At 39.9% G+C, this 26,142-nt stretch overlaps 1 protein-coding gene across 1 annotated transcript in view; it reads right to left on the reverse strand.

The window, feature by feature from the left end:
* The window catches only part of CHCHD3 (coiled-coil-helix-coiled-coil-helix domain containing 3), a 293,424-nt gene that overhangs the window by 181,715 nt on the left and 85,567 nt on the right, over positions 1-26,142 (reverse strand). Inside the window, exon 4 of the mRNA XM_055421290.2 lies at positions 9,262-9,379. Coding sequence (XP_055277265.1) covers positions 9,262-9,379 — 118 coding nt within the window. The remainder of the gene's footprint in view (positions 1-9,261; positions 9,380-26,142) is intronic.

Consider the following 26,142-nt stretch of genomic DNA (forward strand, 5'->3'; position numbering starts at 1 on the left):
TCTCAACAAATTTCTATGACAATGAAGACATCTGATAAGTTTACCACAAGTAATCATAAATTATTGATGCTGATCATTCCATTTTATCTTTTTTGAAAACAGCTTGGTGGCTGAGGAAATCATATTCTGCCTGGGGCTATGTAGCTTACCTCGAATTATTTCAGAATCATCTAAAATGACTCATTTTTCTATTAAAATGATGAATGAGCTAAATGAGGTATGTAATAAATACTGCAGGTTTGTAAACAGATTCCTGCTCCCTAGAGAACGGAGGCCTTACTTCATTTGGTAATTCTGCCCCTTGGTATTTTCAGGAGAAGTCATCCTTAAAATATAGTTAGTAAAGAAAATGGTGGAGACAGCCACACTGGAACAAAATGTTGAATGTCTTTATGGTGAAGGAAATAACCCCAGGCTACATAAAAATAAACCCTCCTACCCACCAAAGCAGGGCACAATTCAAAACATCAAGAAACACAGAAAGAACATAACTCAGTCCCATTTAGGAATCATATCTAAGCAATAAAGGCAGGAATACATAAAAGAACTAAATACATAGTGACTCAAGAATGTTCAGCATTGTGAAGAACTTAATGTCAGTAAGCAAAAATAAAGCAGACCTCACTCCCCGTGGTATGTCACCTAGTAAACATTACTGCTCTTCAGTTTACTACTGAATTCACTAAACCAGAGGTCCATGTACCACAGATTGAAAGCAACTCTCCACGGCTGTATGAGAACTGACAGTCCTCAGGCTTGCCAGGGAGACAAACTGAAAAGGATGGTTCTGAACAAAACAGAGCCCATTGGCCTTAGAGTCTCAATCAAAACATAATGAGCAAAACACTCCTCTATGGGATTTGGAAGGATTGATGGATTTCATTATGCTTCTGTTCAAGTTTTAATCTGTCACAGGTTAAAGCAAACACTGAGGGCCATATTTCTCAGCCTCTTCAGTAGGAAAAGAGATTATGATGTCAGTTTAATAACATTCCAAGGCCCTAATGACAGTTCATCTCAGACCAGGCAGTGAAGCAAATAAGTTAACAATAAATGCCAGGGCATTACAAAGAGATGGAATTATAACCAACCCTTTGCACCTTAGTTACCCATGGATCTTTACTCAGTGCTCTCCATACCTCACCTTGACACCCATAATGACCCAACTGATGGGATGTCAATAAGCTATTTATGGCAGGGTGACCACATATGACACCACTCAACAGGAGTTGCCCTGAGCCAACCAGTGTGCAAGCAACTTGATGAATTTGTAAAGTGCATTTAGAATGACAATATGACAGCACCTTTTAAGCAGAGTTGCTCCTTAGAGCTGTCTTTAAATACAACTACTTGTTGGCAAGAACATCAACTGCATTATCCTCAGATCCTCTCTAATCCCTCTGTCAACAGGTCACACAAACTGTGATAGTTCCTCGGGGGAAAAAATGCAACAGCAGCAAATTGCAGTCACCTCTACACTGTGCTCACTGGACAGACTCGCCAGCCTTGACAGTGAGATTTAATCTCCAATTTCGGAAGAATGTTCAGCCATTCTCTCTTCCAGGCCCCCCAGTATCTGCTCAGCATGACAACAGGCTTCTCTTGGACTAGATGGTAATGTTAAGAGCCTACGGATTCCTGCAAATCCGGATGAGGAAAGGGTCTGACCACATACATTTGAGAAATACATTCATCTGGTCAAGACACTCCAGCATTCTTACCTGAAAAATCCCATGGACAGAGGAGACCGGCGGGCTACAGTCCATGGAGTTACCAAGAGTTGGACATGACTGAGCGCGCGCGCTCACACGCACGCACACGCACACACACGCACACGCACACACACGCAATGCTGAAATCTGCAATAGCAGTCCTATTCTTTCTGGGCTTTTAACATAAAGATGAGGCCGGCATACTAAGACAAAACTTATTTCTCTTTTTCTACTACTGTGGCAAAAAAAAATGACCCAAGATCTGGCCTGGCACTCTATGGAATATCTGACTAAAAATCTCTTCCTAATAATTTCTTCACAGGGCTGGATGCGTTTCAGCTGACAATAGTGTGCTGCTTAAACACACACAGGAGGCAAAGACCACACGAGATAACAAAGCACATGAGGGGAGAAGACGGATATGGAGGCTCTGTCCTGAAAACTAGAATGGCCTACTGAATTCAGACATTTACACAGGAGGCAAAATGATGCCGTACGCCTCTGCTCCCACCTGTCCTGAGGGCTGCTGCCCTTTAAATTTCCTGGTCAGATAGGAACTGAGGGAGAGACAGGAAGAAATGGGCTTGAAGACAGATCCTAGGTCCCATTCTCACCAATAACACCGAGGAAATTATCTTATGCCTAAATGGCTTAAATTTCTGACACAGAACAGAAATTCAGTATTTAAATAGCCCTCAAAAGTGAAAGCTCAAAGTCATCAACTTCATTTTTGGCATTCAAAGCAAACTAATACTCCATGCATGTCAGAACAATTGGGGATTTGTGTCTATAGCAAGAAAAACCAGCCCAGGGCATATATCTGCATTCAGAGGGAGTGTGTTAATAGAGATTATAACTGAAGTACTAAATTGCACCCCAAAAAAGACCAAACATTTTTTCAAAAGCATTAAGTGTCCAACAAAAGAACCCAGGATAACCGCTGCTACACTGCAGCTTCATTCACCTGGTTAATTTTAATGACACTAAAAGCCCCAAGTGATCACTCTTAACTTTGCAACACTGAACTTTTGAACATGAACCCTGTTGGTCATTTCAAAATTACAACCCCAATGGTAACCTCTGCTCTTGGGAAGATCCTCACTTATATACTTGGGCAGCAGCAGTATTCTTGTCTACTTCCTTTAGTCATTTTCCTCCAGCCCCAAATTCAAAAGCTCTTTCTCTTTAACCACGAAATTTGAACTGTCACAGTTTGAAGCACAAACAAAACACAGAAGTGAAGTGCACAAAATTAACCAGTTCCTCCTGACGGCCTCACCAGTGCATTTCAGACAAAAAGGAAACTGGGGACAAGAAGTGACATTTTGGAGAAACAGTAGCTTCAATGTGCAAAAACTAAATTTATGCATTCATTTACCCTAATTTTTTGTGCTTTTTTCTAAACACTATGAGGTTTTACAAATTCAAAAATTTTACCATGAGGAAAAAAAAAAAATCCAAGAATGACCTTCCCGACCCAGCTTATACTTGACTGAAGAAGGCAGACTCAGGAAAAGTGATCAAATCTAATCTATCTTTGCACCCCCAGCAACTGATGTCACCTAGCACACACCAGGTGTTACATAAGCTTGTGATGGCAGGGACCGCAGAAAAGAATGATCTCTTTCCATTCATTCCCTCCTCTAGTCCACCCTGCACCCTTCACTACAGAGCTATCAAAATGCCCATCTAACTACTGCATTTGAAACCTTCGCATGTATACAGTCCAGGGTTCTCTGGATTGCATACGTGCGCCTCGTGATTTCAGCCCTGCCAACTTCTTCTGCCTCATCTCTCAACGCTCCTCACCCTTTACTTTCCACTCACCAGTTCCCGTGGTGTTCCAGTGTCCCCAGGCTTCCATGCTTTACCTGCAAATACTGTCGGCTGGACCATCCCTACTCCTCAACCACACAGGCACTTCCTACTCCAACATTCCACTCTGGCATCACTTCTCCAGGAAATCTTTTCTCATCTTCCCCACCTTCTCTCCTCCCATTTCCATAGCCTGAGTAGACTCAATTCTTCACTTATGAAATCAGCAAGCATTTATTGACTCTCTACTCTTTGCCAGGCTCCAGTATGTATTAGGCTCTCAAATGTGTGTGAACGAATGAATGCAGATACAAAATGGTTAAAGAAAGTCAGTCTCTGCTTTCACTGAAGTGAGAATTCTCATAAGGATATAAGTAGCAAGGCTCTATCACAGACTTGGCACTTTTTAACATTATTTTTCATGTATCTGTCTCCCACATCGCAGTGTGAATTCTTTACGGATTTTGTCTTTTTCATTCATATAGCCTCAGTATCCAGCACCACGTTTTTCATATAGTAAGCACTCAATAAAACATCTGCCCAAAAACTGAAGGAAACTCTTTCATATTTAGCTTTATAAGCTCCAAAATATTTAAGCAACTATATCCTTAAGTAAATTGTGGCTTCTTTTCAAGTTTAGATTCAAAAAGAAACAAGAAAAATACTACAGTTCTGTGGTTGTAAAAAGAAATGACTAATGTCAAACCAGCACAGTTTAATACAACAGAAAGAAGGAGTGAAACAAAATGTTAATTGGCATTTTTTTAAAATGTAGATGCAAAGTCCTTATTCTTTAATTTAAAAAAAATTAATGACACAGCAAATATTAGGTTTAGAGGTACGGGACCTCAGAGACACACAAAGGTCAAGTCACATTAACTTTACAGGTTTCCCAACGTAGTCCTTCTAATAGGTCTTTCTTTACAGAGTTGCTCTCCTGCTCCTAAGCAACAGTCCTTTCACGTGAATTTTAGTTAACGTTTTCAAGCAGATAAAATTATCAGTGAAGTTATTTTCCAAAACTTTTGGGTAGAATCAGCTGATGAAAATGCTGGTACCTGTCCGTGAGAGGTAGGGTGAGGGACTGGTACGCTCTTATTGAATCGAGAGCAGGACCCATAGCTTCTCCAGCTAAACGCAATCTTTCCAAAAAGGAAAGTTTTCATCTGATCCTATTTTAAAACTTCAACAACAGAGCCATCGTGACTTTGCCTTTCAAAGAGCTTCAATAAAGCTAGCTGCTACAACTGTGGGAAGAAACTGCCTGGACTCGCATCTAAGGAGACAGCGCTCTAAATGTCAGCTGTGTGGGGGCGGAGGACGGGAAGCGGGAAGAGGAGTTTCCTTCGCAGCACCACCAAGGCGTCCGTTTGCCGTTTTCATCCTTCCCCCCAGTTCTACTGAAAGATAGCTTTCCAATTCCTCCCACTGTGTGAAATCCAACCTTTACTCTCTTGCTGGCTGCAATATCTGGGTTCTAAATAAAGAGGAAGACACCAGCCTTTGGCCATCACTCAAGAGAGTCCCACACACTGGGGTTAAGAATGGCAGCCGCCGGGGTCCAGCACTCAGCGGAACAACACTAATGGTCCTGGGTGACTCTCACGGGAGTCACGGGTTCTGAGGATGCCCACTGCCACAGCTTGGGGATCCAGGCACTGATGGACGATGCAGACTGGAAGTCCTGTTGCCCAGCACATGATCTACAGGACGGGGAGATGCAGACTCTGTATACATGGCAGGCAGGGGTGGAGGGACAGAAGGAACTTTACACCCCCTGAACATGAACTGGACATGCAGCAACGCTATTTCCTTAGGCATTTCCTTTACACCATTTTCATAAGGTGCAATTATGGTAGAATATACATAATCTAAATCATCTTAATAACTAAAAGTGTATCGCTTCGGAGTATGAAGTGCATTCAGACTGCTGCAAAACCAATCTCCAGAACTCTTTTCATCCTGCAAAACTAAGACTCCAGACCCATCAGAAAGGGCTCGCCACTCCTCCTTCCACTCAGCCCCCTGAAACCACCCTGCGGCCTTCTGTCTCTCAATATGACTACACCAGATGCTACACACAATTGGAATCACACAGTATTCACCTTTTTGTGACTGGTTTATTTCACTTAGCATAATGTCCTCAAGGTTCATCTACACTGCATGATACATTAGAATTTCCCTCCTTTTAAAGGCTGAATAACACGCCATCGTTGGTATACGACAATTCTGTTTATGCACTAATCTACTGATGAACACATAGATTTCTTCCACCTCTTGGCCATTATGAATAATGTTGCAAAGGGCACGGATATACAAATATCTCTTTGATGTCCTGCTTTTAGTTCTTTTGGATAAAGAACCTGAAGAGTGGGGCCTCCCAGGTGGCTCAAGCAGTTAAAAAAAAAAAAATTGTCTGCCAATGCAGGAGCCACAGGAAATACAGGTTTGATCCCTGGGTGGGGAAGATCCCTTGGAGGCGGAAATGGCAAGCCACTCCAGTGTTCTTGCCTGGAGAATCCCAAGGACAGTCCATGGGGTTGCAAAGAGTCAGACATGACTGAGGGGCTGAGCACGCACAATGCCAGAAGAGTGGACTGCTGAATCATATGATTCCAGTTTTACTTTTCTTGAGGAACCACCATACTATTTTCTAAAGTGACTGTACCATTTCACATTCTCACAACATCCTTGCCAATACCTGTTACTGTCCTTTTTTCAAAAAAAAAAACCTTTTATTTTATATTGGGTAGGGCCAATTAACAATGTTGTCACAGTTTCAGCTGAACAGCGATGGGACTCAGCCATACATATACATGTATCCACTCTCCCCTAAATTTCCATTCCATCCAGGCTCCCACAAAACATTGAGCAGTTCCCTGACATACCTTACTAGTATCTGCTTTTTCTTAACTGCAGCCATCCTAACACATAAGATGATCCCTTAGTAACTTTAAACGTTTATCCCTGTATTATTTTAATAATCAGAGGACAGTTCAGTGAAATATACTCAACCATTAGAAGGAGTCATGCAAATACATATTTATTGGTATCAGTTCAGTCGCTCAGTCGTGTCCGACTCTTTGTGACCCCATGAATCACAGCACGCCAGGCCTCCCTGTCCATCACCAACTCCCGGAGTTCACTCAAACTCGCATCCATAGAGTCGGTGATGCCATCCAGCCATCTCATTCTCTGTCGTCCCCTTCTCCTGCCCCAATCCTTCCCAGCATCAGAGTCTTTTCCAGTGAGTTTATTGGTATAGAAAGGTCTTAAATAGTCTAAATTTTTTTCAATATGAAAGTTACTGTAAGAGTTACATAAAACTACATATACTACTATCTATGTTTTGGAGAAATACAAATATACATATTAATACAAATGTTTTATACAGACTCAGTGCAATGTGAAAAGGAATATAAAACAATAAAGCAGAAAGTTAATAGTAATTATCTCTGGATAATGGTAATCTTAATTGATTTCATTGTTTTTGTATTTATTTCCTGATCTTTACCCAACAAATATGCATGCCTTCTATAACAATGGATAACAACAATAAAGATGATATCATGGTAATTAAAGCCGGGACTCACCAGGTACCTAAACTGCTATAGGCAGCCATGTTCCTGTGGCCAAGAACTACACTTAAATATCTGAGAATCATCAAGCCAGAACAGGATCCTCTGGATCAACTATAACACTATTGCATAAATTCCACTTTTAGTCCCAACATGCTTTGAGGGCTCTGTCTGGCCAATTTATGACAGATGCTGAAATTAAGGAGTTGTCAGTAATTTGCCACCCATACCGTATGACTCCAGAATCAATAAAGAAGAGACCTGCAAAACAGAATACATAATGCCGATTTCTTATGTTTAACCTAAAAACAAAAATACATAGACAGGAAATAGAGAGGATTTATAAGGTGCAAGGAAAATATGTGCTGAAGATACACTGCTCCAACCCAACTACATTACATAATATTCTAGTTACTGTGACTTAAGAAATTTTTATTTTCACATTTCTTGTGAAAACTCTTTTTATGCCTTCTCATGTGCAAGTGTGTTTAATGAGTTTTTTTTTAATCTTAATCTTGCTTATCTCCCTGAACTAAAAAAACAAGGTAACATATTCAAATTTAGACCAAAAGAAGTAGAGAAAAATATGCTTCAAAGAGAAGAGGCAAAAGCTGGGACACAAATAAAAATGAGAACCAAGGGGTCCTCTGCCCACTAGAAACCTCAAAGCTTGCTCCGCACTCACCCAACCCACCACCCTCCACCATAAGCACTATTAAACTCTCTGCTCTCCATCCCTGGCCTTCCAGCTGGGAGGCTGTAACATTCATGGGAATGACCCTTAATGCATGGGCCTGACATGTTTTCAACTTCTCCAAAAAACCCTCAAACTCAGGAGCACAGCAGATGTCATAATTAAATTACTCAACACCTAACACTTTTAATTCTGAAATTATCCCCCATTCACAACAAATGACTTTCCTTCCACATCTCTAGGACTCAGTTCCACTCAATGTATGTGTCCTCACAGAGGCGCTGGCCAGACCCTAGACATTCCTTTCTTAGTCCATCACCTCTGTTCTGGTTTACTGCCCGCCCATGTAGCCTGGATCCTGAATTAGTCACTGAAGAAATTGATTCAGTACACACTGGCTTCCTATTTTCTCTACTGGCAACTGGTCATAGGTTAGCCTCTCAAAGAAAGGAACAAGAGAAAGAACAGGAGAGAACAGAAACTGACTCTTTTCTGATTAATTGGTAACAATCCCCAGCTGTCTGCTGGACTATGGACATCCCCTGAGTCTTGCATCCCAAGCTCTCCACTATATGGTTACATTTCTCTCTCCAACGAGTTCCCAACCATATTCCATTGAGAAGATAGGGAAATGACATGAGGGTTTCTAGGAAGGCTAAAGTGAGCACTGAATAGTCAGGACCCCAGGCCCCACCCAGAACAGCTCCACTTTTATTTAACAACAGGAAGATGTTCAACCAATCATGTTGCATGCAGGAGACGCTACTGTTCAGCCATTAAAAACCACATTTTGGTGATATAAAGAGTATTTTCATGATGCAAACACTATATACAGCACTATCCAAAGTCTTCAATAGGTAACAGACCTAGGAATAAAAATTGTCTAGAGGGAAACACCTCAGGGTAAACCGTGGTTATGTGAGGGTGACAGATTTATGGGTGCCTCTTAAATTTTCTGCTACTAATAGTCATTTTTAAACATATTTATGTAATCTTTACATTCCTAAAAAAATATTTTCTTTGAAAAAATTATTTCCTTTCTTATAAAAATCGGTTCCCCTTTCTGAAGTCCAGAAAGTGATGAATCAAACCTTACTCACCTCTGCTGGAGTCTTCCCAGCTAGCATCTGGTGGCTGCCAGCAAGGCTAGGCTCTCACCCCAGAGGTTTCAAATACAATGAAACCAAAACCAACTCGGGTGGGAACAAGCAAACAACATCCCTCAGGTAAGATGCCTGTGTCTCTGTGTTGATCTTTTCTTCAATAACTCTCATTACACTTGCCTTAGAGTCCTTGATGGCTAATCTCAGCAAATTGTCAGCCACTTATAAAAGGCAAAGATAAAGAAAATCTAAAGCAAAGAGAACATGAATATCATCCACACTGGAAGTTGGCAAGCTTTTCCCAAACATCAGCGGTTTCCTTGTAGACAAGACCTTCCTACTAAATCTTTCATGCTCACCAGGTGCTTTGCCTTCGCACGCTCCTCCTCATTTGATATCCTCTCACGAAGGATAGCTCTGGTCAACTGCTCGTTGGCAAAAGCCTTCTCTGCATCCAGTTCTTTGCTTTGCTTCAGTCTGAAAAGACAACAAAGTTCTAACTTAGGAAAAAAAAAAAGGATTTTAATAGTTGACATCGTGTGTTTAACAGAATACTTAAATAAAAAGAAACAGAAATAGACTTAGTAGCTGAAGTCATCTTGGCCTAAAATTTATCAATAGCAAGTATAAGTTTTCTAATAAATCCTCATGCAGCCTTTATCCAAGCATTTAAAAGAAGAGAATTCAAATATACCAAGAGGCTAATCAATCTAACTGCTAAATTAGTTTTACTAAGTTCTTCTTATGTCAAATTGAAATCTGCCCAACTAAATATTCTATCCCTGGTGACTCCATCTGCCCTCTGGAGATAGAAGTAATACATCTAATTAACAAGCCATCTATAAGACAAATATTTGAAGGTAACCCTCATCCTCCCATCAAACCTGACTCCGTTATTTATTGACTCTATACAAGGCACTGATGACACAGTACTGAAAAGGACCAGTCCCCGAGCTCATGGACCTGACAGTACCGGAGGAAATACAAATACTATTAAAAGACCTTTCCTCCCAGTGAATCTCTCATTTCCCAACAATCTTGATCTGCAAAAATGGCCAGACCTTTCAGGAGCAGGGTTCCTCACTTGTGGGATGACTTCAATTTGTCCCTTAGCTTCCAACTAAATGTTAACACTGCAGACGTGGTTCAGCAAAGTAAGACAGCGGCACCTTACCTCCCAAGATTCCCAACCAATGCTGATTCTACTAATGAAGCATCTGACTGCATTAGGTCTATCAACCTCATCACACAATCAGATCATACTAAGCTGCAATCCACTACAGCCTCTCTCCTGTGCATGACAAAGATGTGCCTGGGCCCATAAAGATAGTCAGTAATCATTGAGTGAGAGTACATTTTAGGCTGATCTCATGGACAAAGATTTTGATTGCCTTTTCTTCTTTGAGAGAAAAACCCCTCTATACCGTCATACCCCTGAAGTTATAAGCGATGCTATAAAAAGAAAAAGTAAAATTGGTATGTTGGTGTAAGTGAAATTCTGAGTGCAATCTACTTCATAAGTGGAAATGATGAGAACCAAATTGAACTCAATACTAGTCTATCAAATTTCAGTTTTAAAAAGGATTCTTGAAAAGAAAACTTTTGGTTACTAGTTTTAAATTGCTGTATCACCTTGATACTCTGAAATCGATTCTAATAGATAAAATCAGTTTGTAAAATACATTCCAAAGCGATAATGCTTTTCCCCCTCAAAATTAAACCTGTGTAAATTCATGTCTTGAATAAAGATAAATAACAGAGGCAAATATACTTTTACCCAAATAAATCCTGGAGTTGGATAAGAGGAAAGCAACATGAGAAACAAAGTGGTCCACACAAGGACAGCATGCTGACAACTGCTGAAGTTACTGTACCAGATTAGAGAACAAGGCCCGTAAAGCATTTCTACCAGCCTATCACTTGTAAGTACAAGGTATTACTTATATTACAAGTGAGGTGGAAACGAAAAATAACAACTACTATACTTTACGGATCACCTACTATACGCAAACACTGTGCTAGGCACTTTAAGTGAAGTGAAGTTGCTCAGTGGTGTCTGACTCTTTGCGACCCCATGGACTGAGCCTACCAGGTTCTTCCATCCATGGGATTTTCCAGGCAATACTGGAGTGGGTTGCCCTTTCCTTCTCCAAGGCACTTTATATACATACATAAAACTAGTATACAATTCACACTTTTAATTATTAGTTCTTGGACATAAGTGAGTTCTACATAACTAAAGCTTCTCAAATCTTCCACAATTGGTATATCAAATTTTAAAGCATTATTCACTTTAATAACATTTTTTCTGAGTTTACTTGCATATGGCATAAGTTTTAATTATAAACAGAGTTAAAAGTAGCTCAACTTTGGAAATTTTAAAGTCCGGCAAGTTAATGAAAAATGAAGCAATAACATAAGCGCAAAAGTCTTCCACGTTATAATAAAAAATAAAGATTATTCAGCTTGCAATATCTAATACCAATCCTGAGTCTAAACCAAGGCTCTACCACTTACTAGTTGAGTGTAGTTAACCTCCCTGGTCCTGTTATTCTCATGAGTAAAACAGACTGGTGTTAACACCTACCTTCCAGGATTTTATATACAAAAGCACTTAGTACAGAGCCTGTGACACAATAAGCACCCAATGCGTTAAGTAAGTAGCAGTGATAACAATAGTACCCACTGTGGGATCAGGAATGCAGAAGCAGCAGGTATTTTCTGAAAAGAAGGAAATCTCCACATTCATCAAATGCACCATAACTACATATCGCTTGGTCCTCTCCATCTTTTTTTCCTCCAGTTCTTCAAAGTTCTGCTTTATTTTTATGATCAAGCACCTTAACAAGTAAATAGACGATAATGACTCTAGTAGCACCCCCCGCACATGTTCCTTTCTTTGTTTCCCATAAGGGCAAGGATCTGGTTTGCTTTTGTCCACTGCTATATACCCAGCGCTAAACAGTGCCAGCCCCACACCACAAGCGCTCACAAAATACTTGAGTATGCATGAATGAATGAGTGGCATATTTCCGACTCATTGGAAAATGGAAAACAAGCTGCAGAAAATAGAAGACTAGGGGACTTATGAAACTAGACACAAACACAGCTCTACAAGGGCCAAGCCACCATGATGCTAAGCATCACAGTGGGATGATCCTGGACCACACCAACCTCAAGAAGAAGGCTGTTTTACATTTCATAACATTTCAGAGCCTCTAAACTACCAACACCTCGTTATATTTGACTCTTGGTTGAAGAGACACTGGGGGGTGGCACAAACTAACCAAAAAGAAATTATCCTTATTCTTACAGTTACTTTCATTTTCTTACAAATAGACCTGTTCAAATTCTCAGATAGTTTATTCTAAAGGAATGTCTGAAAATAAAATGAAAAAAAGAAAGGTCTGTGCAAAGACAGTTTCCTGAACAGAATTTCGTATCTTTAAGCAGTCTGGCAGTAGAACCCAGAACCAATCCTCACTACCTATTAAGAGTTCAATGGTACAATTTAATAAACATCAGTTTTCTTAGCTTTAAATTTTGAAGGCTGAGCTTTATATAACCCAAGGTTCCTGAGCCATCAACATCCCTGTGGTTTAAAAAAAAGAGGGAGGGGCAGGTATGAGATTAAATAAGTCATTATTAACTTGGGTTTCCAAAGATTTAAGAATTATCTCAAAATAAAACTAAACATACCACGTATCTTAGAAAATACATTCTCTTTTTTATTTACTGGCATTTCCCACTTATTATTTCAGATCTCCTGGTCTAATATTATTCTACATTAAGCCCTTGATTTAAGTTTCATTTAAATTTCCTTCTTTTAAATACATATCTCTCCTCATTTAAATTCTCTAGAGTTTTAAGCAAAGAAGTAGGAGTTTAGTGTAAACTTTTCTTATTTGCATTAAGTAATTGGATAGCTTGCCTAAGCTTAATGAAACAAATACCAGTCAGCTCTGTCCTTACACCTCAAACCCTAGCAACTGAGCTCATGTTCTCAATATATTCTCAACCAGGTGAGAGATGTAAGACACACCAGCAAAATGAATTTCTAAAAATGAGCCAAATCTCTTATAATGAACAACATTACATGTGTCCTTTAAATGGAAAAAATAATAAAAAATAGTAACTTTAAAAATAATATTAATAATTTACTCACATATGTTCAGTTCTCATAGATATCTGATATATAAAATTTATGTATTTCGGTTTGTATAAAACTGGCCGATATTATTTTATTTCAAAGAACCCAAAGGTTTTAAGAAAATGGGAAGAGTACTTTTCAAGATAACTTTAGCCAGGCACGTTTTATAGATTCAACTTTGCTGTTGTCTATGAAGGAGGCACTACTATGTAAAAATGCATATATGAGAAAAACTGAGATGTGGGAAAGCATACAGGAGACGTGAAATGACTGGATCTGATTTCCAAAGCCATGGTTCTTACACCTGAAGAGTAACACAACCACCAATGCCGCCACCAGGAATCAGCTTTCATTATGTTACGCACCTCTGTGGTCGTATAAGGACAGTTTTTACAAGCCACATGACTCGCAATTAGTTTAAAAGAAGCTCATTTTTAAATCTGCTTTTATCAAGTCAGAGTTTGCCAGAGTCAAAATTATTCAGCCCTTTCCCAAAGTCGTTTGGCTTTCAATGACCCTAAATGTTTCTCTGAACCTGGGCACTGCTCATTTGGCAATTCACAAATACTCAGATTTATCTTCATGTAGGTTGACACATAAGTAATGCTACACAATTCTAGCTTAGAAAATTACTTTATAATTTAATATATAAGGCCATTATATTACTGAAGGAAAGTTGATAAGAACCTCAGATAATGGGTGAGAATAAATGGGAAACTGAGACTGTTCCAGATAAAGTGATCTGAGGAAATGATTTATCTAAAATTGAACTATGATCATTACACACAGAATATCTGCATAGTACCGCAATGTACTTAGACTGTTTCAAACACCAGAGAGAAAAATGAGCGACGACGACCACAAAGGTCAGTTTTAATGCTAATGACGGGTTTTATTTTAATGCATCATACTTTGTCAGAACATGCTGAACTAGCACTCAAAATACTGTTTACTACTCATCTTTTAAACAGAAAAGCTGAGCTGGTAATCCAATGAACTAATTATTAAGACTATTAAAAATAATGACAGAACAAGTGTACAGCTTTCTATTAATTAGATTTTACCGAAATAAAAGTACATAGCAAGCTTAGTATTTCTCAGCTCAAATAATTTCAAATCCTAGAAGGAAATATACATGCACTGTGATTCTGAAATAAACACAAGAGAATGAATGTACATTAATATGGCCATGTCCTATTCATATATGTGAATATATACTGAATATGTAACATCTGTATGTGTAACAGATAGAGTCCGCATTTACTAATGCTTGCTTTGTACCAGGAACAGGTCTAAGCACTTGACGAGTGTAACTCATGTGCAATCCTCAACAGCACCCCTATCAAAACTGTTTTACTCTATTTCAGATGAGGAAGCTGAGGCACAGAGAAGTTTTGTTAACAATAAGGCTTTACAGGATTTATGAAGTAATCTGCCCGGGGTCACAAACCCAGTGAGAGAGGTGCAGCCAGGCAGGCTGATTTCAGAGCCTGCATTCTTACAGAAGATACATCCATGGACACACACACATAACACATATACACTATTAGAATGTATGTGTGTGTGTGTACATATTAAGCCAGGGGACGGGGGGAGAACTTGGTCTTATGCACCACTATAACTCGGACACTCCAGAGTGCCTGGCTCTTGGCAGGCATTCAATAAGCACTGTTGAAAGAAATTAACAGAGGATGAGCCTAGTTTAATACAATGGAACAAGGTACTCTTTATATAATGATAATTTAGCAAGAAATGGCACTATCTTGGAAAACTGAATGACTGCAATCTGGCAGACCTACCGTCAACCAGTATTACCTAACCAGCATTAAGACTTAGTTCTGAATACAACCAAGAAGATGTTTATTTTGGTCATCTTTTTTTCTACGCAAATATCATTTAAAATGTCATTCAGAATTTAACAGTTTCCTTGCTTTACACAAGAACTTTTTTTTTTAAGTGTTTTTGCTTTAAAGCATACTAAAATGTAGCCACAATCTGGGCATTTTCTTGCACGGCTTTCAAAATTATGCCTGAAGGAAAAACTCAGCCTCTAACTGGAAGCCTACAGCTAATATAGGTAAATATGGGGGATTTACCCATAGTTATAATCCTAAATGGTTCTCATCTCCTCATTTGAGACAATCATTACTTTGTACCTCGAGTCCCAATTTCAAGTCTCACTTGAGAACAAGTTCTGGATTTTCTGGGACCATTTGCTTATCAAATACATTCTCTTACTGCACTGAAAAATAGATCTGTTTGTGAAAAGAATTCTGGTTTTAGTTCACAAGTTAACATCACCATATCCAAGGCCCACATCCCCCTCCCTCAGGAATTCACAATGAAACTTCCCTGAGCAAGTTACACAACACCCCAAAGCGCCCTTGACTTGTATCTACTGGAAGAATCTGTGGCCTCTTTCTTATCTGGCTTAAATGAAATATTTAGAGGCATCTTAAGCTACAATAACCATCTTTTTATCTTAGAGAGTATATACCAATTGTTACAATATTCAATACACAAGTGACCAACAGTGGGAGCAGCACACACATTGAATTCTGCTTGATCAGCAGGGCTTTAAATAAACTGTTGTATAGAAGTTGTAGCAGGGAATGCCTATGCATGATCTGTTACTATTGAAGACTTGTTTTCAAAGTATTTACACCCCCTCCCTTGAGAACATGTATCGGATGGGCGCTGCAGTTGTTTATTTACTAAGATGTTGAGGAGAACCACAGAGTCTTCCTAGGAAAAAGGAACCAGAGGTCAAACGCAGGTATCTCTGGGGCAAATCCCTCTAATGGGCCCAGGTGGACAAGACATCAACTTAAGCACTGGCCTCATCCCAGATGGGCTTGAGCCTGGGACAGACGGCAACATGAGATGTCCTCCTGAAGACAGAAAACTAGGACAACATTCCTGGTTCAAGAGACCTGTGAGACATGGGTGGGCCCAGAGCCAGGGAGAAACAACAGCAACTTACTACACATCCTTACATATATAAAAGATACATCAAGCCTTTAACAGTTTTCTGTACTTACACTGCTTTTTGTTAAAAGACACATTTTCACCAGAACACATATTTTGAAATTGGCCTTGTTAAGTCAGTAAGTCTTGGTAAACTTTTGGTCAGAGAGAGAGAAGATATCACCGTTCTCCTTCCTAAGATTTGTAAGGGAAAGAATCAATACTTTTTCCTCTTTTCTATTTCAAAGGACTTTCAAGCTTAAACCCAACTGCAACCTCTCACCCTCCAAACACACAAAGATATACACACCACCTAACTCACTCCAACCCTTTTCATGGTAGATGTTTTAAAGTTAAAGCTTAGCAGATACCACCATCAATCCCAGAGTAAACATTTTTAAAGAAAGAATAATTACAGAACATCTTTTTATTATTTTTTAAATCAAGCAGTCTTTGAATTTTTAATCATTTTTGATTCCCATGTTGAGCTGCTAATTTGATTAATGCATAAAGGTTAATGACTGTTGTCTTTAAAATCTGGCTTGTTATCAATACATAATTGTGCCGTTTTGTTCTGTTTAGGGCTGACAACCTTCATTTGTACCTTTTCTCATATTTCTTTTTCTTGGTACAGCTTTACCAATCCAGTGATTTTTTTAACTTTTATTAAGATTAAACAAATAACTTTGTTTTACTTGTATGTCAAATAATACATAGCTCTTGGTGTGTGTTTATGTGTGTTAAAATAATCTGGCACCCTTGATCTTTAAGTGGGCAACTGTGACCAGTTGCAATTATTATAGTAAGAAACTGATACACTTTATTTCTTTCATGTTATATTTTCAGTTCAGTTCAGTCGCTCAGTCGTGTCCGACTCTGCGACCCCATGAATCACAGCACGCCAGGCCTCCCTGTCCATCACCAACTCCCGGAGTTCACTCAAACTCATGTCCATCGAGTCGGTGTATCTATCATTAATCTTACTTTGCTCTTATTTCTTTTTCCCCTTTCCTTATTTTCCCAGTTACATCAAGTTACTATACATGCTCTTCTCCTCCCAAAAAGATCTTTGGTATTTTTCTTTGAGATTAGTGATCATTCTGTTTCTGAACATTCACAAACACTTCCCTACTATTGTTTAAAAACAAAATTCCTACTATTTTCTCAACCACCACCCTCAGCAAAGTCAGTAAGATTAAATCATTTGAATGCTTTGACTCCCAACCCCAACTCTTAGCTAAGAGTTCGGTGCTTTTAAATTCATACAATTCTTAGTTTTCCCATTAAGAATATCTCTTCATTTTCAAAAACCCTTATTAGCTTCATCAGATGTTCCCACTCTATCATCCACGTATCAATAGACAGTAAAAAGACGTATTCTCACGGGTGCTGTTACTCCTCTCCACTTTTCCCTAGTGAAGATCTCTGTTATAATTAATTTGCAATTTGGTTCAAATTCTTTAAGAATCTTCCTAAGATGGACCCGCATGTCAGATTTTTAGCTGTGACTCAGTTTCATACGTCCCTACTTTGTGAAGTGGGAGCCGGGAGTCTCTAAACCCCATGCCTGCTTTGCAGTTGGGTCCCTGTTAGGTTCTGCCAATAGAGGGCGCCAGAGGGAGCCTTCAGGCTGGTGGAGCGAAAAGGAATGCTCCAGTTTGCAGTCTACGCCTTTCAGCATCGCTCAGGCCTCACTGCTTCACAACAGCAGCAGCACTTGTTCCTGCAGCAGCAGTTCAATCCAGTTTGCAGGCTGCTCAAAGCTGCAAAAGCAACCTTCCTGCACTTCACCCTGGAAACACCAGCCCTGCCTACCTGGAGGGTCCTCAAAAATCTGAGTGCCAGAACCACTGGCCTCCCCTTCCCTGGGCTGCAGCTCCACAGAGCTCCTCCTCCCAGATTCAGTGCTTTAACTCCTAACTTCCTGCCAGTGTTACCTCTGGGAAGGCTGAGAGCTGCACTGTCAAATACCGTTGAAATTAGCCACACATGGCTACCAAGCCCATGAAATCTGTCCAAACCAAGATGTGCAGTCAGTATAAAATACATATGGGATTAATACCGAGTATGGAAATAAGAATGTGATATATCCCACTAACATTTATATTGATTATATGTTAAGATGAGAACTTTCATCTTAGATATACTAGGAAAAATAAAATCTTAGAATTATTTCCTTTTTTTGATGTGGCTACTAGAAAAATTAGTGAACTCCGGGAGTTGGTGATGGACAGGGAGGCCTGGCGTGCTGTGATTCATGGGGTCGCGGAGAGTCGGACACGACTGAGCGACTGAACTGAACTGAACTAGAAAAATTATAATTACATAGATGGCTCACAATATATTTCTAGTAACAGCACTGCCTGTGAGTTGCTTTGTTGTGGCTGTTTTGCCTTTTCAGCTCCTACTGCATTAAATTCTCTCTGTAAAAGTAACTGATGAGTTCTATCTCCTTAGTGGATTCTGGTTGCTAGTTGTTTACATTAATAAGTTCTCCAAATCCTTACATATCTGTAAGTCTCTTTCTCACCCTGGCAGGTGAATGAGAGCTCAACATAGAATTGGGGGCTCTCAGTCCTTTCTCAGGAATCCCTAGATGTCATTCTGCCTTCGAGCTTCCAGTCTGGCAAAGAAAAGCCTAAACCCGGACTGATCCCATTTCCTTTATAAATTAGTGGTTCTTTCTGTCAGGAAGCTTATAAGATTTTCTCTTTATCCTGAGAGCTCAGAAATTTTAGCAGTCTGACCAGGTGCACATTTTTTCTCATCAATCCCTCCCAGAATAGAGGCCTCTCAATTTGAAGCCTCCAATCTTTCTTCAGTTCAGCGAAATGTTTTTATATCATTTAATTATCACTGCTCCTCTCTCCCACTTCCCTCTATTTCCGTCTAGAATTTAGTCTATTTCATCAAATATACAGGGTTATCCCCCCCACCATCCTTCAATATCCATGAAATCAAGACATATCTTAAAATCAGTGTATCTTACCAACCAAGCAGCAATAGTCGCCAGTGCTACAAACACAAATAGCACCATTCAAATATGCCAACAGTTCTTGCCAGAAGCACCTTTTTTGAGAGCCTTTCTCCCAAGCTGCTGCTGCTTTTCATCTCCTACTCACCAGGGCTCTGAACTGTTAAGCAGAGGTGCCTGCTCAGTCCCCTGTCAAGGGAACCAAGAGAAAGTCTCTGTTCCTGTCTCCCACCCTCTACCCATTCAGAGCGGTCAACCGGGGCAGAGAAATCAGAAGGTTCTCTCAGCAACATTTAGACAGACTGGGGCCAACACTGGTGATCCTTGTGCTGTGCCAAAACTAACCTACTGGCTCACACAGACGCTCTACTAAGAAAAAGCAGCTGGGAATTAGAATGAAATTGCAATGAGAAGACAATGGAGATGCTTTCAAGCCTCCAACTCCTCCCTAGAAGCCTATCCACCGTTTACATTTCCATCCAACTTTCTTCCCCCTACATTAAAGAGTTACTACTTAAAGCGTTTTAGGGCAGAGGGAAGGGATTGAAAGTGCTGGATGGGGCAATCTTGGGCACTGTACATTAATTCTTAAGGAAACCATCTCCCTATATTGTGTCTTCACTATAAGCTGTACTTTCCTCAAAAAAACAAAAAACAAAAAAACCTTGTTACTATAAAGAAAGAATCCTGAATATTCATTGGAAGGACTGACACTGAAGCTGAAACTCCAGTCCTTTGGTCACCTGATGCAAAGAACCGACTCACTGGAAAAGACCCTGATGCTGGGAGAGATTGGGGGCGGGAGGAGAAGGGGACAACAGAGGATGAGATGGCTGGATGGCATCACCGACTCGATGGACATGAGTTTGAGTGAACTCCGGGAGTTGGTGATGGACAGGGAGGCCTGGTGTGCTGCAGTCCATGGGGTCGCAAAGAGAAGGACACAACTGAGCAAATGAACTGAACTGATGCAGAAACACAGTCCCCCTGTACTGCAAGCACTATGTAGTCTTTCTAGATACATACAGGGTAGAAACTACTAACACCAAAACAATCAAATAAGAGCGATTTTACATGGGACTGGACAACATTGTCCGGTTTTGCAGCTCACCGATAATCATCAGGTATAACTGAAGGACAGGTCTTGGAGAATCAGTGGAGAGAAGAGAAACCACCTATATATCACACAGTACTGCTTTGATTAAGTATTACACAGTACTAAGTTCAAGATTAAACTCCATGGTAAGCACCTACTCTGTAATGCTGGTGAAACGCTCAGCCAATTGCCATAAAGGGCAGTCTAGCCTGGAGAATCCCAGGGACGGGGGAGCCTGGTGGGCTTCCGTCTATGGGGTCGCACAGAGTCGGACACGACTGGAGCGACTTAGCAGCAGCAGCAGCTGAGGGAAGAAGGACAACCTCTTTGGAAAGCTGAAGAGCAAATGAAGTTGCCTGTGAGACAAGGGGACAACCCACCTCCAAAGGGCATGTGCTGCAAAAGCAATTCTGTTCCCAAAACACTATTTGAAACCCACTCCAATGAAAGGATAAATTAGTCATATTTTGTATCACTGAGCACGGCCACAATTGTTATTGTCAGCTAGTGTTCTTGCCTGGAGAATCCCAGGGACAGGGCAGCCTGGTGGGCTGCTGTCTATGGGGTCACAGAGAGTCGGACACGACTGAAGTGACTTAGCAGCAGCAGCAGCAGCAGTTAAACACAGGCTTGCAAAAGAACCTCTATCAGTCTCACTTTTGAATAAAGACAGCCCCATGCTTTTTACTTCTACTACTCTACAACCTCAAAACAAATATCAAGAGTTGAAGGGACTTTCTCTGTGAGACCAGGCTCATCTTTCCGTTTAAAGTCACCTCGGACCACACAGGAAGTACGACAGACAGCCTCAGCACCCACCATGTCCACCCCACACTGTGCTGTCCCCAAACAACACAATCCATGTTCACGCCTCTCTGACACTATTCACCAGCTAAAAAGTCATTCCTTGGCAGGTGTTCTATTTCTAGCATTCCCGACAAAATCATGCTGAAGAAAAAATAAATTCGAATAGAAACACATTGATCTGAAAGCCACACTATTCAGTACATTGGATTTCGTTTTATTTTAATTTTCACCTTAAACACAAAATGAGACAGCAGAAACACGTATCAAAAGAGCAAATGAAGTGAAATTCTGTATGATTTTACCTACTGTCATCTTAGGGTAACTCCTGTTCATTTCCTTACTTGCCATTTCCCCGTCTCTGACTCGCAAGTTAAATCACTGACATACTTTAAGAAATAAGAATTACCATTCAGAACGCACATCAATGACAAAAATAAAAGAAACAAATGGAGTTTCCCAGAATGAAAATGCATTAAAAAGCACTTTTCAGGAATGTACTGTGCAGACTATAGTGTGTGGACAAGGACTCGCCCTGCCGGAGACACAGCGGAACAGAGAGGCCTGGCTCAGGAGCAGCCAGCCCGAACTCAGTTCCTCTTTATTCCATCAAAAGCATTGAGACTCACGTGGTCCTTTCTCTCCCTGTTCCATTTCAGTTCAGTTGCTCAGTCAGTCATGTCCCACTCTTTGCAACCCCATGGACTGCAGCATACCAGGCTTCCCTGTCCATCACCAACCCCCAGAGTTTACTCAAACTCACACCATCGAGTCAGTGATGACATCTGACCAACTCATCCTCTGTTGTCCCCTCCTCCTCCTGCCTTCAATTTTTCCCAGCATCAGGGTCTTTTCCAGTGAGTCAGTTCTTCACATCAGGTGGCCCAACTACTGGAGTTTCAGCTTACTTCCAATGAATATTCAGGACTGATCTCCTTTAGGATGGACTGGTTGGATCTCCTTGCTGTCCAAGGGACTCTCAAGAGTCTTCTCCAACACCACAGTTCAAAAGCATCAATTCTTCGGCGCTCAACTTTCTTTACAGTCCAACTCTCACATCCATACATGACTACTGGAAAAACCATAGCTTTGACTAGACTTACCTTTTGTCTGTTCCATTTGATTTGTTACTTTTAATAGGGAAGACTTTCGATACAACTTATGCATGGACTGCAGCCTACCAGGCTCCTCCATCCATAGGAGTTTCCAGGCAAGAGTACTGGAGTGGGTTGCCATTGCCTTCTCTGTACTAAGGCTGAGAAGGTAATAAATTACTGCCTAAGCTGCTTTGCAAAGGTCCCAGTGCCTAGGCAGCGCCCAAAGTGAGTAGTTACAGAAGTGGGATCCTCCCAAACGCCTTCACTAACCCACCGTGTAATTCTAAGTGAGAAAGAAAAGGAAGCGTGGTGTCAGAGGGAGGAGGACGTGTGCTCGCCAGGCTTTTGAAATGGACCGTTGACTATGGGGCAGACTATCAAGACAGGAAACACAATGGCGTGGGAGCAATATTAACTGCAGCTAATCGTTACACCCATGTTTAACAACATAAAAACTTTGAAATGGCAGGTAAACCGCACCGACCCACACAAAGGAAAATACTTTCACGGTGTTAACAACCATTTCTAAATTTCAACTATATTACAGGCCTGAGGAACTGAGGCTTTTTAATTATGCAATATTCATCACTGACATAGTGCTCCAATCCCACGCAGCACGAACCATGCTAGCTAAACCAACAAAATGAATAATTTAACTCCCAGCCAGCAGGAATTCGCTATGCCACCTTCATTATTTACCTCACAACACCCATTCCTCTCATTTCTGAAATCACAGCTGTAGGTGTTCAAGATGAGCCCACTGGCTACTTACACAGATTCTGATCCACATTATCACAGGAAAATCAATCCATCCTTCATTTCCAAAAAAAAAAAAAAAAAATCAAGGTCATCAAGGCTGTAACATCAACCTTCCCTCTTACTAGTCTTCCTCATTAAATTCTAACACATCAAATGCCAAAAATCACTAATGCATAATATAATCAAGATAACCATACTTCTGATAAAGCTCATAAGCAATGTCGCCACAGCACACACACACAAAAAGCATCTCCTCAGCAATAGTGTATCTGCATACCTTTTGCTATTTTAATTTTCTTCTTACACCAGAAAAAAGAATTTCTTTTTTCATTAAGAAGGGACAGTTTTAGCATATTAGACAAAATGTTTCTATCATTTTCCTTCCTGGGAAGAATTTTATGGACTCTCATTGTAACTAACAGGATTGTGAAAAGCAGTGAGAAACCAGATTTGTTCCTGGTGATCCACAACAAATTCTGTCAGAGACCAAAGCTTGAACTCCATACTCTCAGCCGAGTATCAGAAGCTTCCCAGTCACTCCACAGTGCGCAGGAGGCCTCTCCAGCTTCTATTCTGCAGAGATGACAGCCGCTGTGGAGATGTGAAAAACGGCCCCTGAAGCAGATACTGCAGTTCTATAAGCAGCTAGAATTGTACTAAATTGTACTCAACTCCTAGTTAAAACAATTTTGAAGATAAATAAATACTGTCAAGGAAGAAAAATTTCAAGGATAACCATAAATTTCATTAAGATATATAGCAGATGTTACATGCAACATGAATATTCATCCCATCTGGCTTCTACCACAATCCATTTTATCTTTACAGTGATATCCAAATATCTCAACGTAAAATGCTTACACGATACAAAAATTCAACGATAACACGTTTGTGGTGCAAACAGTTTTGTCATTTTTTGCTTAGTTCAACATGACTAAGTTCGTTAATGTATTTTGACAGACTTGCATAACATCCTAAAATGTTTTGAACAATGCAGTTTAGGCCGCAATGCAATATTAATGAATGAATAATGTTCTTGAATATAAGGTTTAATATTTAATGATTCAGAGTGCTGCCTGGATTTGATGCAGAAGAAAAATGTGGTTTGGAATCACTGCATTTATCTGGGGACCTGCGAAAAAGACTACGGACTCCAGGCAAACCTTTAACCTAAACTTTGAGCTGAGGTCTCAGGTGTGAAATTGATGCTTTGCCAACTGAATTTCTAGAGCTTATCAGTATTCACAGTATCACACCATCTATCAAGTGTCATTCACCAGAATTTTTAAATTACTAGAAGCCCACATGTCTGTGCCAAGAGATGTGGGGATAAAAGGGACGGGGGAGCCTGGTGGGCTGCCGTCTATGGGGTCGCACAGAGTGGGACACGACTGAAGCAACTTAGCAGCAGCAGCAGTGTAAAAACAGCATTGCGTGGTCTACATTCACATATACTGAGGAACCCAATCTGCCAGTTGCATCATGTCAATTCGATTATTCATAGCAAGCTCAGATCAATAATGACTTATCTCCATATCTTCTATATATATATATAAATAGAAGTGCTAAACTAAAAAATTTCAGGGAACCTGAAGCTGGTTCAATGTGTCCATCTAATCCAATGAATGGATAATCCGCACCCACTACAGGACTTGCTTCGTTTGCAAACAATACTATGTCTTACAGATGAGCATAAAAATAACAAAAGCAGGATTTACTGGAATCAGTTAAGTAATATTCAAAACCTCAGTACTGTGAAGAAAGGACTGTAAAGCACTCCTTACTGGAATGTTACTATTACAAAACCCCAGTCAAAGCATGTAAATAATGCCTAATATCCCACATTCATCAGCATGCACAGTTTACAACAGCCAAGTCACTAAGCACAAGGTTAAGAATCGACTCTGCCACATACTGACTTCTCAATATAACCTCTCTAATCTGCTGGTTTTCTCACAGGAAGATGGGCACAGTCACACCCTCTGTCACACAACTGTTACAGAATCAAATTAAATGGTATTGGTAAGCACTAAATCAAACGAAAAGCATTCACAGCAATGTGAGTAAACAAAGAAAAACCTGGGTAACATTTACCAAGCACCTGCAATGATCTCAGGAAAGGCCTTCACTGACATGATCACCATGGTGGTGGGAACACACAGAACAGGCAACAGCAACTTCTATGTTGCCTCCTTTAGTTTCTACAATAAAGGAGGAAAATAAGCACGAAATAATAGAAGAATCAACACAAATAGATGGCTGAAATAAGTTTCTCACCCTAAACGTCCATGTAATGTCTTATTTCAATAGTTTATAAGGTATCTTCATTTGGGAAAAAAAGTATCAGTGATACTCAATGCTGTATTAACCAGTTTGATACAACATGTTCTTATCGTTAATTAAAGTATTTATTGAGTACGTATTATGTGCTGAGTGTACAAAGCACTATGTTAAAAAAAAATCAGTGATTCTACTATCAACCACAGTAACATCCCTTCCTTTATGTCATAACATCTAAATAATACTACTAAGTTCATTTCATTCCATTTTTATCAGATCAGCAACTATATCAAAAATTATTTCAAAAAGAAGTAAACTGTTTTCAAAGGTGTACTGTAGAATACTTAAAAAGCTTGCCAATGATACATAAACAGTTCACTGTAAGATCTTAATTACCACCACTGCCATGGAGAGTCCATTTTTTTTTCTGTTTAAACCATTTAAAAGAATTGATGCTACAATTCAAAGAAAATTAATTAATTTCTCCTAAGCATCAGTCCTGATGCTCCTGCAGGTAATGATGGTGTCTCTTTAAGGGTGCATAGATTGAGTAATTAGACTTTTCTCAAATGTGCATATGAAAAAGCAGGTATTCACTTGGCATTTTCTACACACTACAATCCAAAAAAAAAAATTAAATTATTGATGCATCAGCTTTTACGACTATTCTCTAGTTTACAACGTATTCAAGGGCAGAAAAGAATCCTTAGGAAAATGACAGGAAGAATACACAAGAAACTGCTAATGATGGTTACCATCGGGGAGCGAGATGGGGTACTGGGCTTAGCTTTTTTCACTTGTAATGTTGACACTGTATGTAAACTACATTTAAATAAATTATGGTAGAGCCTCACTGACTATTAGAAACAGAATGCAAACTAAAAATGCAGTTTTAAATTTTCTAAATCACATGAAAAAAAGTAAAAACCAGGTCAAATTCATTTTAAAAATTCTTTTGATTTAGCCCAATATATCCAAAATATTATCACTGCCATGTGTAATCAATACAAATTATTAAAGAGATATTTCATATTTTTTTCATAGAGAGTCTTTGAATTCTGGTGGACATTTTATATTTAGAGCAGCTGCCAATTCGGACCAACCACACTTCAA

Source organism: Moschus berezovskii, chromosome 3 (genome assembly GCF_049115385.1).
Source record: "Moschus berezovskii isolate FMDL1 chromosome 3, NW_MosBer_1.0, whole genome shotgun sequence".
Lineage (NCBI taxonomy): Eukaryota > Metazoa > Chordata > Mammalia > Artiodactyla > Moschidae > Moschus > Moschus berezovskii.